General features: G+C 40.3%; 1 protein-coding gene across 1 annotated transcript in view; it reads right to left on the bottom strand.

The window, feature by feature from the left end:
- LOC102194653 (plexin-A1-like) overlaps window positions 1-18,356 on the bottom strand; it is a 166,597-nt gene that overhangs the window by 80,690 nt on the left and 67,551 nt on the right. The window contains exons 9-10 of the mRNA XM_005742072.1: window positions 8,856-8,952; window positions 933-1,156 (exon numbers count right to left, since the gene is read on the bottom strand). Of these exons, the coding sequence (XP_005742129.1) occupies window positions 933-1,156; window positions 8,856-8,952 (321 nt within the window). The remainder of the gene's footprint in view (window positions 1-932; window positions 1,157-8,855; window positions 8,953-18,356) is intronic.

Here is an 18,356-nt window from a genome sequence, read left to right as displayed (position 1 = left end):
AGAGACCCAGAGCGACGTCTACCTCTGTATCTAAACTAGTATTATTTTACTATTGCCATATCATTGTATATTTAGCACGGGAATGTCTTGAGCCACAGCACACCTGTATATAAACGCAGCAAATTTGTCCATTTAATCCAAAAACAGCTGCAAAAACAGGTGAGTTCAAAGATTATTTTAAAAACACAAACTTGCGTCCTTTTTAAGCTATAATGTATTATTTATATATTAGATTCATTAAAACACTGCTACACAATGAAAATTCAAAAATGAGGGCTAAATCATTTTATCACGCTTAAAATTCTCCTCAATTAAGGTGCTGTGATACGAGACCACAACTCAACCAGTTTAAAGAACTCACTTCTTTATTAAGGAAAAAAATCATCAGAGGTGGTTTCTATTAATTTCCAATGCAGCATCATTGTTAGTTAGTTATATTAAAAATGTTTCTGTTATTTGGAGCACACTCAGACTCATGTGAAAGGTCACCCAGCTCATTCCTGTCTTTCCATGAACCTGGAAACTTTTTCACATTAACTGTAGAAAATGTGACCAATGAGTCTGAGTGTGTTGCATTTTATTTCAGTTTTGATGCATTTGTGTGGGAGGGTGTCAAAAAAAAAAAGGCTGAATGTTTTTAATTATGTGTGTTACTCACACAGAGTGGATCAGACACCTGTAGAGTAATAGATGCCATTTACTCTCACATTCTACACTACAAAATGCTAAATGACCCAGTACTCCACAGTCAAGTACAAAGTGACAACTGTCAAAAAGCAGCTACACACAGAACAGCCGTACAAGCATTTGAAAGTATCCTAGCATGCTCTCTCACACATACACTATCTGTATATCTCAAAGCCGGTCATGTTCACAGTGGGTGGTACCAACTTTTAAGTGTGCAGCCTTAACAGGCAGACACACTTACTTACCTTGGTGATCTTGGGGTGGGTGCAGCGGCTGTTTCCAGATGTGGCGTGCATCCACCCTCCACCTTCTGCCAGCTGGAGGGGGAGGTGGGAATTGCCTCCTCCGGTGCACTCCTGCCTGAGGGAACACTTCCTGTCCTGAACACACCAACCGCACTCAAACCTGGGGTTGGCCTTCAGGCACATACCACAGCTGTCCCGCAATGCCCTGCACTTGTACAGGTGAGCTGGTGGAGAGACAGAAACATATGCAATAGGATTTGAGTTGTAATCAAACATTATTGTAAAGCAGTTGCTGTGAAGGATAAAATTATGGTCAAAGGGGTGAACAACAGTCATAATAATGGCTACCTTTGCTTGGTAGGAATTAATTTATGGCTATGGCATGTAAAGGTTTACACAAATGGCATGCTAGTCACCCCGTTTCCAAACTCAGTGTGAAAATGACGTTCTGTTGTCATTTTTGCTCATGTGTTTGAGATCATTATCCTGTTGCATGACCTACTTTAGGTAAGTGTAACTGTCAGACAGATGGCTTAACATCTGACACGAGAATACTGTGAACAGAGGGTTTATGGTCAACTCAGCAGCTGCAAGGTGCCCAGGTTCTTTGGCTGCAGAACACCACTGAGCTTGACAGAGGGTATGAGCTGTTTGTGCTGATGTGCTGTGTTTGAGTATTCAGGACAAATATCTCCACTTTGGTCTCGCCTGTCCAATGGACGTTGTTCTAAAAGGCCTTTGGCTTTGTCAAATGCAATTTTGCAAAGTTAAGCCATGGTGACATGGTCTTTATCTTGGAAACCTTCCAGAAAAGCTAGACTTTTAGTTCTTTTTCTAATTGTGCTGTCTTGGATATTAAAATCTAAATTCTAAGGCCTGTATAGTCTGAGATTTTTTTTTTTTTTAGTTTCTCTGAGCTGTGCACTGCATGGGAGGTGGATTTGGGATTTTGGACATTTTTCTTGGATGTTTACAATGTTTGATGAATGAACGCATAACCCTTTTCAGACTGCAGCAACAATTGCTTCTTTCAGATGATTGCTGATGGTAACGCACACCACAATGCTCCAGACCAGCAAACTGCCAAAACTCCTTTTTATTTTTAACAACTTGTGTTATGACCCAGGTCATTGGTGCTGTGTGGTGCTGTTACTGGAAGAGGGAATGAGGCCAGCTACAAATTGGGACCTGACTGGGCCGGCAGCCTCTCCTACTACTTCCTGTTTCCAGTGAGCTGCGCGTTTGGGGCCCTTGTGGCGTGTGACAGAGCTGAGCTGCAGTAAAAACAGTTTAGAGAGTCGTATCTGGACATGGTAGCTGTAGGGGTGGGAAGCCGTTTCTTTTACAACCTTCTACCCGAAACTTTTGAATCAACCCGAATCGGGTTGATTCACTATAGGCAAGTTAGTTCTGATTCATTTCCAGTGTATTTTGTTTGTTGTTTTGGCCATGCCCACCCTGATGCTCGCTACCTGTCAAGTTAATAAAATGACTAGTCATTGTAAAGCTGTGGCTGTGTGATTTACTACTTTTTATTATTTTTCTTGTGTTGCACTCCAGCCCCCCCCAGGCCGGTGTGTAACACTTGTGATTTGCACTATGTGGCTAAAAAAAACAAAAAACATTGTCTAACAATTTTAGCTTGTTTAAATTAATAGAAAAATATCTTTTAGCGCCAAGCTAGCTCACAGCCCGATTTACAGGCTTTTATGCTAGGCTAAGCTAACTAACCACTGCCAAATTTTTCATTTAGCAGAGGCAGTCTTTACCTAATTTTTTAATTTAAGGAGAAAGCACTCCAGCAGACTTCCAAAAACAATAAATAAATGCTTCATTTATGTATTCCAGGACCCTACATTTATCTTATTGAGCAGGCTATCTGTCATGTTTCAAATTTTGAGAAACGTTATATTCTGCATGATGTTCATGAAATATTTGATGAACAGAAAGTTTTTTAAGTTGTTCATTTGAAAGAAAGCAGCAGTGGCAAGAAAAAAAAAGCAATCAGGAGTTTCTGTGTATGAGGAAGAGAAAGAGCAAAGGAACAGCATAAATGAATGTTAATCACCCACACAACACCTAAAACCTTCAGTAGGTGATTATTACCACTCCGAGGCTGTGCCGATGAGAAAATAACTGTTTCCGCAGATAAATGGAGGGAAAAAAATTAACAAGCCACCAAGAGGGATATCACAGAAATTAATTCAACAGGTAATGTCTTCAAACGCCAATAGGGAATTGATAATTTGTTGTGTTAAAAAAAACAACAACACATTCCTCCCCAAACTCTGCAGAGTGGGGAAAAAAGTCATTAAAAGTAAAACTGAATAAATAAATAGATAAATAAATAAATTAAAACCTCAAACACCTAAGAAGTTGGAGGAGAGGGAGATGAAAGGAAGCAGGGAGGAGGATAAATTTTAGCTGTGCTTGTTAACAAACCAGCAACAAGGATTGTTATGAATTTAAAGATGGTGTGGGGCCCCGCGAGGCCGAGAGAATCAGAGAGAACACAGCGAGCCAAAAAAGGGAGAGGAAATGAGAGACAGAGAGAGACCTTATTCAACAGAGAGCGTGAGAGTCCATGCAAACAAGACAGCTGAACGTACCAGAAATGTTTTTTTGGTTTTCTTTTACTTCTGTTTTGTCATCTGCTTATCAGCATCATAATTATCTCAGTCGCTGCAACATTGTCAAAACCTGCCGGCAGGTTTGTTTGCCGTCACACCAGTTAAACAGATGAAGTGGAAAAACAGAGATGGGGGGGGAGCACGAGAACATGTAACAAGCTCTTCCCGCCTTCTACTCTCTGTCAGACAGACAGCAGCCGGACTTCAAAGCGAGCCTCTTCCGTATCCATCTGCCCGCCTCGGCCCTCGGCTCGGCCTAATCTGATTAGCTACGGCTCGTCTTAAAAGTAGCGCGACGCTAATTAATCTGAACCAAATGAATGATTTAATTAACATTAACATCTCCACTTTACACCGGGGCAAATCTGGGCCGGCGCCGAGCGGCTCTGCCTCAGACGAATGACACGGCTCTGATTCAGGAAGAGGGAGACGGGGATGGAACTGGGAGGGATTATTAGAGGATGGAGAGAAGAAGAAGGGAAAAAAAGGAGGAGAACGCCTTTATGAAGACTGTATGAATGAGGACGGATTTAGAAAGCACGCTTTTAAGAAGCGTGCTGATGTTTGTGTTGTGTTTGAAGAGCAAACCGCTACCTTTGGATGCCTGCCTGCACGGATTCTCGCCAGGCACCACCACCTCGAAGTCGCAACAACAGGAACATTTGTGTCGAGTTCACACTGACATATACACCGCGTCGCAGATCCTTGGATTTCACACTCTCGGAGAAAAACGCCACTCCGTGTTATGCAAAGTACTCGCTGTGGCACACAGTCCCTGGGGCCCGATTCACAAGAGTTACCTGGATAATGTTTGCCATATCGTCAAAGCTGAATAATTGGATGTCAGAAACCCTATTATGAGTTTTATTCCAGGTTAAACCTGTAGAAACTTGTTAAAAAAAAAGAGAAAAAATGTGCTATGTTCATAATTTGCAAAAATGACCCCCTCCCCCCTCCAAATTCTTCACAGCTTACACCTGTGAAGTGTTTATTTTCAAAGAATCAACCGTGAGCTGTGAGGAAATGTGGGAATTAAAGCTAATAATGGATTATGTAACAAAAGCACAGAGATTCTAACCCTTAAATAGTAAAAGCAATGTTACATTTCAGTCCTTTCTATAATTGTATATATTTCCCACCACTCTAGTTGATTTCAGACTTGTGTATTTCTTCCTCTTGCTGTGGCGTTGTGGATCATGCTTTTTGCACTATAGACCTCAGTTGAAAACTGTAAACCAGGGCTAAAAAAAGCACCAGCTCCCTGCAGCACTCTAAGAAGTTATATTACATTATATTAATCATCTTTAAAAGTTTGTCTTTTGACTGACAGAAAACAGAATTTAGCCTTCGAGAAATGGACTTTTTGCTAACTGCATTAGGGATCTCCATCCGGCTACTTGCCCGCTGGCCTTGTTACCCACTGAATTTAACCACACAGGCTGGTTTATGTGAAGCTGGACTTCTTCATTGTCATCCACTGCTGAATGATGCAGTGAAAGGAAACACACAAGCAGATTTGATTTAAGACAACAGAAACACTGTGTACCAAAGAACCTGCAAGTATTTTAATCTCTCCACAGTTTATTACCGAGGCCTTTCAAATCCAAACAGCAACAGCTGCCTAGAAAAAAAAATGGAATAAAACAATATTTCTAAGAGAGGATCTGTCATACTAATTTCCAGCATCATCTTTTTACTGTGGGTGGCTGAGGCTGGCTCAGGAGGAAGAGTAGGGCATCTAATCAGGAGGTTAGTGGTTTGTTCCCTGGCAGCTCCAGTCTGCATGCCAAAGTATCCTTGGGGTAAAAAAGTGCTTGTGTGAATGAGAGACGCTGTGTAAAGCTGTTAAGCAGAGTTGAAAAATAATAACCAGTCCATTTACTCTTAGACTCAACTAGAGTTGCTTTGCATGAGGCACAGTTCTAATTATCTTTGTGTTACAGTGAGCTTTACCAGAGCCCCTCAACTCATGCTCATTGCGGCGTGCAGCTCGGATCTCAGCTGACCCTTGTCACCCTGGACACAGTCTGTTTGACCTGCTCCCCTCAGGCAGGAGGCTCCGGTCCATCCGCACCAGAACCTCTCGCCATAAGAACAGTTTCTTCCCCTCTGCTGTTGGACACATGAACAATAACCATATGACTGTTCCCACCACTAACACATGACCCTACGCTGTGTTCACTGTATCATTCCATGTTTGGCACTGATCACCACCTGCTCTCATGTATATCTCATGCACATATCTTTCCACGTAGCACTTTTAATTCTTATCCCCACTTTTATTTTTTCCATGTCTATTTAAGTGTTATTTATGACACCATGTTTGCACTGAAGCACCGCAGCAATTTCCTAATGTTGTAAACCTGCTCAACATTTGGCAATAAAACCCCATTCTGATTCTGATTCTGATTCTGATTCTCATGTAAAGCCAACCGGCTTTAAATCCACGTGAGCATCTACCAGTGTAAGCATATGCTGTACTAACACATCTGAAACAATTAGAACATGGTGAAGTTCATTGTTTTGTAATTTAATTCAAAAAGTTAAAAAAACCCACTAAATTCTGTAGTCTACTTTATAACTAATCAAATTCAGGCTTGTGACAATCAGAAATCCTGTAGCTTCAATTATCACAGTATATGTTATACGAATAATTCCCAAGATCAATCAATATGGGGCAGGGATAGCTCAGTAGGTAGTGTGGTCGCTCCATGATCGGAAAGTCGAGGGTTTGAATCCACTAAACGGCTACCCTGATGTACCCCTGAGCAAGGTACCGTCCCTACACACTGCCCCCCAGGCGCCTGATTGGTGGCTGCTCACTTCTTCAGTGAATGGGTTAAATGCAGAGAGAGTATTTTCCCCACTGGGATCAATAAAGTATGCATTATTATTAAAAAAGGCCTTACAACGATGTCCATCTCCTGAAAAGTATGTTTCTGTACTTGGTTGGAGCCTCAGTGCACTCCTACCTTCTTCTAAGTTCTTGAAGAGACTTTATTGGAAAGAAGGCTGCAGCCCTCCCTGTTGCTTCAATACCTTGCTTGGATCACATCACACTTTTCACTTCACGTAAACTTCATATTAATATACAAATATTCATATTAATATACAAATGCACTAGTATATGACAGAAACAACAAAAAGCATACCAGATCCATTTTAGCATCTATGCAATTATATAATTGTGGCTTAAAAACATTTACAATACATTAAGAGTCAAATGTCAGGCAGCACACGCAATCAAATATTTCACCTATAACCTTCCCAAAATCATGCAACTCCAGCGGTGAATACCCAAAGGTAACAGGTAACACAAACACAAAACTTTGATAGTTTGACAAATCTTAAATACACACAAACATGCTAACACTGTGGCCTTGCACAAACACAGAACCATCAGAGTTTTGTGTTACCTGTTACCTATTCAATGCTGGATTTACTATCAGCCCTTAGGATACATATATTACTGTAAATTCCTAAAAAAAACCTCATGTCCAATGCTTAAAAATGTCAAAAACTTGTGTAAAACTAAAAGTCATTAAGCAAATAATCTGAATTTATACCCAAAATTTGAGCCGGCACAGCGAAGTAAAAAAGAAATTAATCAAGCATAGTGTTCAACGACTAAAACTAAATTTTTCATTCAGGAATGGAAGTAAAAAACTGTAATTTGGCATCGCAATTAAAAAATAATAATAATGTGCTTTACTATTTTACAATTTTTTTCCCCGCTTTGTTGTAAAACGGTGATATTTGAAAATCCATGGATAACAACAGTAATTATATTTTAGCATTCAAAATGTAATTTCAGTTAAAGAGTGTGCTCATACTGGTGGATTAACCACGATACAAACATAACAAATTCTTTTGGTGATTACCAGTACAGTTAATTTAGGTCAGATTTGGCATAAACATACATCGGTTAATACTATATGGTCCAAACTCCTACTGTGTTTGAGACCTCATCTTAATTTTATTGCTGTAGTGACTGTTAGTGGTAGCAAATGTCATTATTACATTGTTTCTTCAGAATATGGATGTCTCAACAATGTTTATTATTTGATGGAGTAGCTCATTGCTCAAAGAGCAGCACCTGCAGATTCTCTGATAAATGTGGGTCTGTATTGCTTGCTTGACACTCTTCACAGTTAAAAAGTCATTAAATCTACAGTTAAAAATTACAGCAATGACTCCATCAAGCTGATTGGATAAAAATGCGATCATTTAGTTCATCGCGACAGCTACAATATTGCGCCGCACGTGCCAAACGCAGCAGGTTTAATCCCCGAGGAGGATGTCTCGGCACAGGCGGAAAACCTTAAAAGAGGAAATTTTAAACAAAAAAACACGGCACAGGCAGGAGAATTAGGTCGTGACCAATATGCAGCTAATTTCCGAACCGTCTGAAAGTGAATGGCACGTCTAACATCTGTCAAAAAGAGGTCAGATACAGCACAAAGGCTGCCAGATTAAAATGTGCAAGGGTGTCAGTTTTTTAAGAGCGAAAACAAAACGCGAGACAGAAAGCAGCAGAGAGGGTTCGTTCATCTGAGGCTGCACGTGCATCCGCAGCCAGAGACTGTATGACACACTTGAGAGCAAGACTTTTATTATCTTGTGTAATGGGACGTCTAAAATCATTAGCCTCTACCACCCAATATATTACACTTGATAAAGAATTTAGAATTGGTAATTGTTTTCCACTTCATGCACAAATAGCGATTAAAAATAATAAATCCCATCCCTCCATGTCGCTTTCTGTTTTTCTTTATCAATCCCTTTACTCACATCTACACCCCCACACCCACACCCCGCCATTACGTAGCGCATTTATCAACCTGTCATCCACCCATCGCTCTTCCTCTTCATCCTTTCTTCTGCCTATTGCGTTCTCCATTTGTTTATCTTCCTCTCTAACATCCATCCCTATTAATTTCTGCGTTGGGATGTTTGTTTGTTATCATCGCTATCCATCAATCACTCCCTCTGCCCCTCTTTTCTTCTTTTAAATCCCTAACTCGTGAACAGTGTTTTGCCAAACCACTGGTACACTTTCACCTTTCTCCCTGACGGTCTGTCAAAAATGAAATTGCAGATTTCTTACGGAGGAGGACAGCTGCGCACGCTTGTTGTTGCTTCGCAGAAAATCATTACAAGCAAATAAACAAGCGGGGCCGATTCGTCTTCTTTTTTTTTTTCTTGCAGTAACAATGCTTACATGCTTCCCCGAGGGGAGATGACAATAAAGAAGGAGGCGTCAGAGAAGCACAGAGAAGAGAAAGCTCTCTACCTTGAATGTTGAACGGGTTGTCGATGACAAAGTTTCCATTCCACACCACAGACAGGTCAACCGGCAGGTCGCTGATGTCGCTGCCCTCGTAGTCGTACTGCAGGGAAGAGAAAAACAAGACCAGGAACGCGTGAGAAATTGTTCTTCTATAATGGATTGAATGCAAATTGCGAGTTGTGTGGGATATAGTGTCATCTGCATAGTGATTCAGCCAGACTTGCTCGTTGCAGGCAGGGAAAGAGCGAAAGAACGCACGCGAGCGGAATTCCATATCCGCCAAAACAGACATATTTCATGGATGCACGTAGAGAAAAACAAAAAACAGATGGGTTACAGTTGAACGGGCATGGAAGAATGCAGGCGGACGAGGGGAGGGAGATAGGCGATGCGGAAAAGGAGAGGTGGTCAAAGACGGCAAGGCAGCCAGAAATCATGAGTGCTATGTGTGTGAGAGGACCTTATTCATTTACACATGAGCTAAGTGGTGGGATGAGGGTAAGCGAAAGATAAGATACGGAGCGGTGTAAAGTGAAATTGGCATTTCCAATTTGCTCACTGACACACTGGATTTGGTAGATGGAGCTCAGGCATGCTGTATGGGCAATGGGGCCTGAGACATGCGCACACACACACACACACACAAACTTGTGATACAAACTGAACTTTTCTCCACTACTGTGGAGTTGATCTGCTGTTGTTGTTCACATCTGCTGGACAAAGTTAATAAACTCCTTTTTCTTAAACCCCCCCCCCCAATTGGAATTGCGATTGCTGCCGGGATTACTCTTAGCATCTGTTTTATTCCAATTCAGGACCTCATACTTGCTGTGGGGAGGAGGTTGAAGGAAATAATAATGTGATACTTGAGTGTTTTAAAATAAGAATAAAACTGCTGTTTAGTGTCATTTTTAAACCTTCTTAATCCCCAAAATTCTCTCCATCAAGGAAACGCTTGTCCGGGCTTCGCTCTTGATCTTGATATCTAGTGTCCTTCTCCATCTCTGGCCACAAGATTCCTTTTCTTCTGCTCACTTATAGACAGTTACTCCAGTTGTTCCGCTGTCTATGACTTCATCTACTTGGGGAAAGCTGCCAGAAGTCACTAGTCTTTTTCCAGATTTGGTTGTACAACCCACTATTCACATTTGTATCCCGAGGCTGACAGAACTGCAGAGTGAAAGCAATTAAAAGCTTATGGGGAACCAAACTAAATGCGAATGCGCCCTTGTTCTATGGCCACAACACTACCGTACATTGTACAATCAATGATACAAACTTCCCTAGTGTCCATTTAAGGCAGGCTAAAGACTGAATTTTGGGGTTATATGACTGCTTTACATTTACCTCTCAAAGACAATCTTTTATAAAGAGTAAGATCAATAACATACAAACATACTAACCTTTGAAATAAACAGATTTGCTTTGATAGAGTAGTCACAGCTTCAGTTATGCTTCTAATGAAAAAGATGAAATACATGGACAAGTTGAGGAAAAAGAAAAACACAAACACGGGGGGAAAAAAAATCAAAGGGAACATTGTAAGCAGCCAGTGAAGAAAAAATGTGGGATTCCTGGATCTTTATTGAGACAATACGATGATGTGATGAACAATGAACCAATGAAACCACAGGATTCTGGGAGGTCAACAGCTCCAGAGAGGAGAGCTTCAACCAGAAGCACTTCTGTCACAAAGAAAAGGCTGACTGAACATATTCCCTTCCCACTAGTTGTGACCCTGACGCACCATGCATGAGGTAGGCTGTTGACTTTATTAGTAACACTATTGCATCCCACTGGTTGAAGGACTGTCTATGGAAACCCAATGAAACCACACGACCCACTCGCACACACATCCCCACACACTACCTTTCTTCTCTCTGCGGCGTGGCCCCCATTAAACTTTAAGAGTTTCGACTTGTCCGCCTTCCCCAAAACACTGGGCAGGCTTGTTCCCTTGTCAGTCTCTGCCCACCCCGCTGCCTGCCACATCATGCTTTATTCATGCTGTCACATGGTTTAAAATGCTGACACAAACCACATTGTGACACCGTGCCACCCAGTCACACTGAGCATCACCCACTGTCTAACTCGCTTCCTGGGGGACGCTCCGGAGTCCCAGAAAAATGGTAAGCTGATTTAACGCTGAAAAAATAAGACAGGAGGGGAGATGGAAGCCAGGGGAGAAGAGGAAACACAAAGAGACAGAAGCAGCAGAGGAGGAAGCTAAAACTACTTTAGAAATAAAGTCATTAAACAACAGGTATGCCAAGGGCCTGCAAAGCTGAAGTTCAAAAAATTTAGTAAATCAAAATGCGATTATGCACATTTTGCCATTTTAAAAACTGCAATTTAGCATTACTCACACACCCACACTGTAAAGCTAATGTCAATCCTGATATGATGTTTACAATATGAGGTTATCATGCTCAAATGAATAATGATATTTACTCGTTAGACACTGAAGATAAAGTAGAGCTGAATTTGATGGGACTGTCATCAGGTACACAGACACATGTGTTACAATGGAAAATAAGTGGACCAGTTACATTTTGGCCTGCTGATTGGACTAGATCGTTAATCAGGGGAGTTGTTAGGATTCATTGTTAGAGGAATGTAAATCAAATCAAATCAATGCTACGCTGGTCACAGCTTTTCTCTGTGGTTACGTGGCCTAACCTGACAAACTGCCACTGCGTCACAATACTACTGGGATCAAAGTTGGAACCAGTGATGTCAGTGGTTATGGGAGGGGCTACAACAGAAACTGATGCTTGTTCTATCCTTCATGATGTTCTTCCTGTAGAATACAAGCCGGGTGATGCATCAGCCTGTGTTAGCTATTTGCTGATATATCAGTAGCAACATTTATAATAGCCGATAAAATATATTTTTAAAAAGGACAGAAGAGATGTGAGAAACACCCTTCAACTTTGTTATGAATGTTGCATAGTTTATCCACCAGAGGGCACAATGCAACTTCCTTGGTGCTAACATGCATTTCATTTTCGAACACCACGAATGCAACAAGCAGCTGAGCTGGGCAGAAAGTAAACGAGTAATCGTGAATACAAGAAGACTCATGAATAATTGCACATATCAAATGTTAAAGGTAATAAATTTTTTAAAAAATGCCTCCATCAAAATATCAAATACTTAAATCACCAAATATCAATATCAGTTGTAATATACTACATCGCCTTGGCTCGTCTACAAAATTTATTGCCACATAATGTTTGATTGTCACTGTCTATATGCTGGCTGCCATCAAGGAAGAACTGACAACCAACCTGCACCACAGTGAAAACCAGTAAAAAGAATAACTTAATAAGAAATTGGTTTTATAACCTAATAAACATGTTTTTCCTCAGATAAATCAAAATGCTTGATTAACAAAAAAAAAAAGAATGTCAGAAGTTAACCTGCCCTCCAAATGACTGTTTTTTACTTGTTGGCAAAACATCACATTAATTTGATCATAATTCTTACAAAAAAAAATCAAAACCACATTCTTGGCTTCACGAGGAATGATTGTTGTCTTTTGTTCTCGTGATTATCAAGTTCTCCTGAATTCAATCATTCTTTTGTGTCTTTGCCATGCTGCTCTGAAGAACTTCTTCATTCTTCAGTCTAATTTAAACACCGAGTGCAGCGATACACAAACAAGTAGCCAGCATTTTTTTTTGTTGTTGTTATTTTCTAAATGCCAAAGAAAATGACTTCAGACTGAAAAGTTTTCTCTTACTTAATAGAAATGTACACAGTCAGATTATTTAAGTAACATGAGATAAGGTTTAAGCATGTAGCTGACTCTTCCATCTCAGATTGGTGGTACTGCTGCTGCCAGAAACACTGGTGTACTGGTGGAACCCCATATGTGAAAGTTGCTCTTTCCCTACTGAGAGGCCCCTCTGCTGGCCTACTGTCCCGCCTTTCCTCCCCTGAGTGCACAGAGCTGCTGGAGATGAGTAATCAGACTCATTACTAAAGCCTCTGGCCAGCTCCTTCATGTCACTGCATGTAATTAATCTACCTGAGACAACTCTCAGTGTAGGTCCCCCTAGGGAGGAGAGCAGAGGAGAGGAGGAAAAAAGAGGATGTGGTAGATGAAAGTTAGGTGGATGGAGAGAAGCTAAAGAGCAGATAAGGGGAAAGTGAGAGGAGTGGTATTAGCAACGGAGAGCAGGGATTAACAAGGACACAAGGGCAGCAATGTAGAGGCAAAGAATAAAGAGAGGAAAGGCGATGAGAGTCAGTATGGGTTGACAAGTAGAGGAAAAGAAGAACAGGTGGGGGAGTAAGAGGGAGAGAACAGGGGCAAAAAGAAAAAAAATTAGTAGAGGACAGTGGTAGGAAGAGAAGTTTAACCATGGAGGAGATAAGGGACAAGAGAGGCATAGAGAGGAGGATGGGCGATGAGAGGGGACAAGGGAGGGAGGGGAGGTGACAAGAGGAGAAAAAAGAAGAGGGAAGGGGAGGAGGTGTAAAAAGTACAAGGTGAGCACAAAGCCGTCCCTGGCCTCATTACAGTAACACACCAGCCTGGCTCAGGTTCATTCGTTATCTGCTTCTGCACTCATTTATTCTCTTGCTACATGAATCGTCTCCATGGATTGCATGTCTCTATGGATTGTATGAATAGATATGGGCTGTATGTGTGTGTGTGTGTGTGTGTGTGTGTGTGTGTGTGTGTGTGTGTGTGTGTGTGTGTATGAGAGAGAGAGGGAGAGGGAGACCAAGGGAGCATGCGAGCGTCTGAGGAACCGAAAAGTGCCGATGTTAACGAAACAGAGCAGCTGGCTGGAGAGAGGGGCAGAGCTAGAAAAAGCAAGACATGCACACATTTATGTGTGTGTGTCTGTGTCCATGTGCAGGTCACACTCATGTAATTAGTCATGTTGAAGGATACCTGAGTATGTGTTAAAAATATACTACTAGTGCACACACACACACAGACACATATACACTCAGCAAGTCCTCCTTTACAGTTCTACCCAATTTAATACGGGATTATCAAATAATAATAAACTGCATATGTTTAATTTTGGCTTTTGCACTGAAGAAAATAGATACCGCATCCCCTTTAATGGATGATACAACTAATTTCCCCAGTATTAAGATCACAGAGAACGTATGGTATACAGGCTACTGTAAACACTGTGTGCATGGAAGTGCAGTTAATTAGCGTCAGCAAACACGTTTTATCACAAATGTAATGGTGACCTAATTACATGCAGAACAAGAACAAAGTAAATGTAGGCTACTTAAGAGAGAGAGAATACACAGGAACAACAGTTATACCCAGCAACCTGACAAAGAGCAAAGCAGAAAAAACAGACTAAATAATCACTAAAGGAAGATGGATAATAAGGCACAGGAGAACTCAGTCAAGACCATAATGAGGGTGGGGAAAGGAACTAAGCAGGTATGTAAAAGCAAAGAGAGCCACCTTCAAAATAAAACAGGAAGAAACTGAATGACAAAGTCATTTTAGAAAAACCGTTGAATGCAGATAGTGAAATCACAGAAGGCACTGAGAAAAAGTAACCAAAACAGTAACTCAAAGGGAGAAAAAAGCTAAGGATTATAACAGAAACTAGGGATAATATCTTAGACCTTGAAAGTGAAGACTGCTCATCACTGCCTTTGTCCACTTTTAAGGCTCTGGCTGTCGGGCTACCCATGTCCATGTTGTGGTAATGTTCTTTCTGGCTCAAAATTACTTTAAATCATTCATGAGATATTTTTAAGATACGTTTGACAGATTAACGGCCAGCAAGTCATTTACAAAAAGTTAAATATGGCCAACAGTTTTTTGGCAATTACTGAAAATCACTTCATGGCACAACTATTGGTTTAACATCATGCTGGGTTCTTTGCTAGCTTTGTGTTAGCATGCTACCTGTGCAGATGCTTGCTAATAGTTGCTGTTGTGATAGCAGGATAACGTGGTCCTTTCTGTCATTGAGCCAGTTTGCACTTTTTTTTCATAGTTTGCTTGTTTTTTCATGCAATAAAAAAAAACAAAACAACAGTAACATCTAAATAGCCACTCCCAAAACGTTTAACACCCCTCCACCATTGTTGTCCTCCCTCCACATAAACTGAAATCAGCTTGTTGTAGCCCAAGTGTGCAGGAAGGAAAAGACACTTTTGATGTTTTTGGTTTCTTCCGACCCACTTGCCGTGTAGGTAACTGTCTTGCAAGTAACGACATAATTGTAACTAAAGTGTGATTACTGAACAAAACGGGTATATGTGTGTATGTTCATATATATATATATATATATGTGTGTGTGTGTGTGTGTGTGCGCATATATATATGAGGTACTGTATATATATTGAGGTTAAAATAGCGATATTACCAATATAAAATCAAGTTTGTATCCGTACAGTGAATTGTTTAGTTGTCATCTTTATTTAAAAAGTATTTCTCCTCAAAACAGAAGACATTGTGCATTTTTTCTTTATCAAGGTGTTTTTATGTAGCCAAACTAAGCTTTTTAGGCATACCCGGGCAACAAACAATATGTTGTTTAATTTATTTTGTAGCAACATAATAAGTGGGAGGAACTGCCAACTAGATGAATATTTTCACTGCTTGGAACATTACCTTTTACAATAAAAACAATATTACTGAGCACAGAATCATAGTAATGCCCTGCTGACAACTGTTATAGCCTGGAGTTTACAATAGTTATTGTAGGATCCTGAGGGGTGCATATCAAGGAGGTTTGTGGAGGTTGAGTAGCCAGTCCCATGGAGCTGTATTTTCAGTTAAACTGCACCGTTTGTTTAATCACACAGTGCTTTACTCTTAGTTAAGCGTGGACAATTGGGTGTTTTAATGTTAGATTATTTTACCTGTGACAACATGGGTGCAGTAGGTTTACAGACTGTTGATTTACTCATTACTGAAGTGGGGGTTTTACACAAAGCCCTGCCATCTTACTGAACTTTGTCTAGTGTAACTCTCCTCTTTATTGTTTTCATTCAAGTTGAAAGTCAGAAGTGATCCAATTTGTTTTTCACTGCATCCAGCACAATAACTTGAGCTGCAACTGCCAATTATGGATCTCACTTAAAGTTATGTGAAAATTAAGAAGTAGGTGTTTGTTAAATTTGAAACTTTTGTAAGTGAAGTAGATCTAACTCCAAAAAAATAATCAGAAAAAGATTAAAAATAAAACTTTACTTGCATTTCTTTTTACTGAACCCCTCCAAAGTGGTTTAAAATAATATAGAGATCTAAATAACAATATATAATCTGCAAAAATGAACAAACTAAGTAAGCAGTAAGTTAATTACATACAAATGCTTTATTTTGGAGTGCTTTATACTTATCAGTTTTAAATAGGAGGTAGTTTTTAAAAATATTTTATTATATTCCATATACATATATGCATGTATATTCTTACTTAAAACATAGCATGTATTGTTATTGATTAGACCAGGCACTACTTGTCGAAAAATTGACTACTGTATATAAAGCAATAAGTACTACGGTAATATGGAGTGATATAATGGTATTAGCAATCACGAGACAATTTTTCTCATATAGGACTTTTATTTTTGATTTAAGCATATTTTACTATTTTACCTGTGTGAGATATTCAGCGCAAGTTTTTAGGTTGAAACAGTTTATTTCCATACTGCAGTATCACTACTACTAAAACACCTACTCTGCCACTCCTTACAGTCCTCTGTGAATGAAGGACACACCCATTACTTTTCCAAAATGTGATTAGCTTAGCAAATTAGTTGCATTTCAAAAATATTTTTACGATAAACCACTGCAGGACGAAATCATTACACTACATTGCACTGCAAAGGTATTAGCTGTGCACTCTATAACAGGTTTGGGAAAGTTAGGAAAAGTCTCCCCCTCTCTTACGGCTAGCCCAATTTGTGGACCGTGAACATTCAAGTTGAACACAGTCTGTCATCCTCCCAAAATTTACTGTGCTGCTCAGAACTGTGCCAGATGCATATACTTATAGCAGGAAGATAATACACACAGCTATACACACACAACATTTGATAGCCTATGTGTGTCAGTGTAATAAATCATGTAAAGCAGGTTGCTGGTTGTTGCTGATGCTACAGTCTCTGTCTGCTCCACATGATTAGGAAGAGGATCATGTGGAGAATCTCCATATGTCTGCTTCACGTTAGGCTTGCAAACCCCTGGGGAGGCTCTGTGTGTGCATGCGTGGGTGTGTGTGTGTTTGCCCATGAACAAACCAGTAGGTATCCTCGCAGCCTGCATGCATTGCACCTGTGTGCGAATGTGCACGCCACCATGTGTTTTCCTGTGAATATTTCAGTGTGCACCAACGCATACTGCAGGTCCCTCATGTATTTGAGTATGCAAGTTCAATGTTTCAGTGTTTGGTGAGGGGCTAAATAATGCACAAAGAGACAGTAAGATTGAATGGATGAGTGTACATCTACTGCTGGCTAATTTTCTCTGTGATTTATTACCCTCTACTACCCCAGTCACAGCCAGCTGTGATACATATACACAAAATCCCTACAGAGAATACTGGAGACAATGCTAGCCGGAGTGCAGGTTCTCAATCACAGATAGATCTTCTGTTTGGTGATTCTCTCTATTTATGTTTCCATTCTCATTTTTTTCTATGCAATCACAGTAAAGCAAACCCCACACACATTTAAACCTGGAACAAAGACAACACCTGTGTGTTTAAAAGTTATAAATTTCATGAATGTTGTACCACGACATATTTCATTATTAAAATATATCAAATGACTTTATGTGTTGTGAAGGAAAGCCACAGATCTCCCCAGTTATGTGCACTTTAGCTGAGCCTTTTTACTGTCTTTCAGCATGTTGTTTTAGTTCTATGCTGGGGAACGCTTCTGTTTTGGTTCAGCCCCTGTGCATTAATCAGCTGTACCTTTAGTAATGAGATGGCTTGCCACTGGTGCAGTACCCTGAAACTCCTCAGTCACACAAGAAAAACAGGACAGCAACTTCTTTGCGACTAAGAAAAATCAGTGATTGCCATGCTGGTACTGCCATTGTAACACTAACAGAGGGTATTGGCACTGCTTTTGCTTTGCAATTGTAATTGCAGTTTGTAAATGTGAATATCATCGTAGAACAACTGATCAATTCAATCTACACTCACATGGGAATAGACTGGATTTTGTAAAGCTAAAAACAACTCAGAGCTCTCTGTATCTTAAATCGGGAGCTACAGTCAACTTCAAATCAATAACTAACCTAACATGCATGTCTTTGGACTGTAGGAGGAAGCTGGAGAAAACCCAGCGGGCAACTGAAGAACAAAAGGATCAGGAAGACTGAAGGCTGTCCTTTATATCTATATCTAAGAGTGTAAGCATGCAGATATTTTACTGAGACTATATATAGTTTGCCATACCAGTTTTGCAATGACTTATTTTGTCAAAGCAAGTTTGCGACGTTTAAACTGCCACAGCTCCTTAAACAGTTAACACAGCTGTGTGAGTACAGTA

The sequence above is a fragment of the Pundamilia nyererei genome, unplaced genomic scaffold (genome assembly GCF_000239375.1).
Source record: "Pundamilia nyererei isolate P.nyererei 1_Seehausen unplaced genomic scaffold, PunNye1.0 scaffold00116, whole genome shotgun sequence".
NCBI lineage: Eukaryota > Metazoa > Chordata > Actinopteri > Cichliformes > Cichlidae > Pundamilia > Pundamilia nyererei.
Note: the sequence above shows the minus strand (reverse complement) of the source record. Positions and strands in the feature narration are given on the sequence as shown.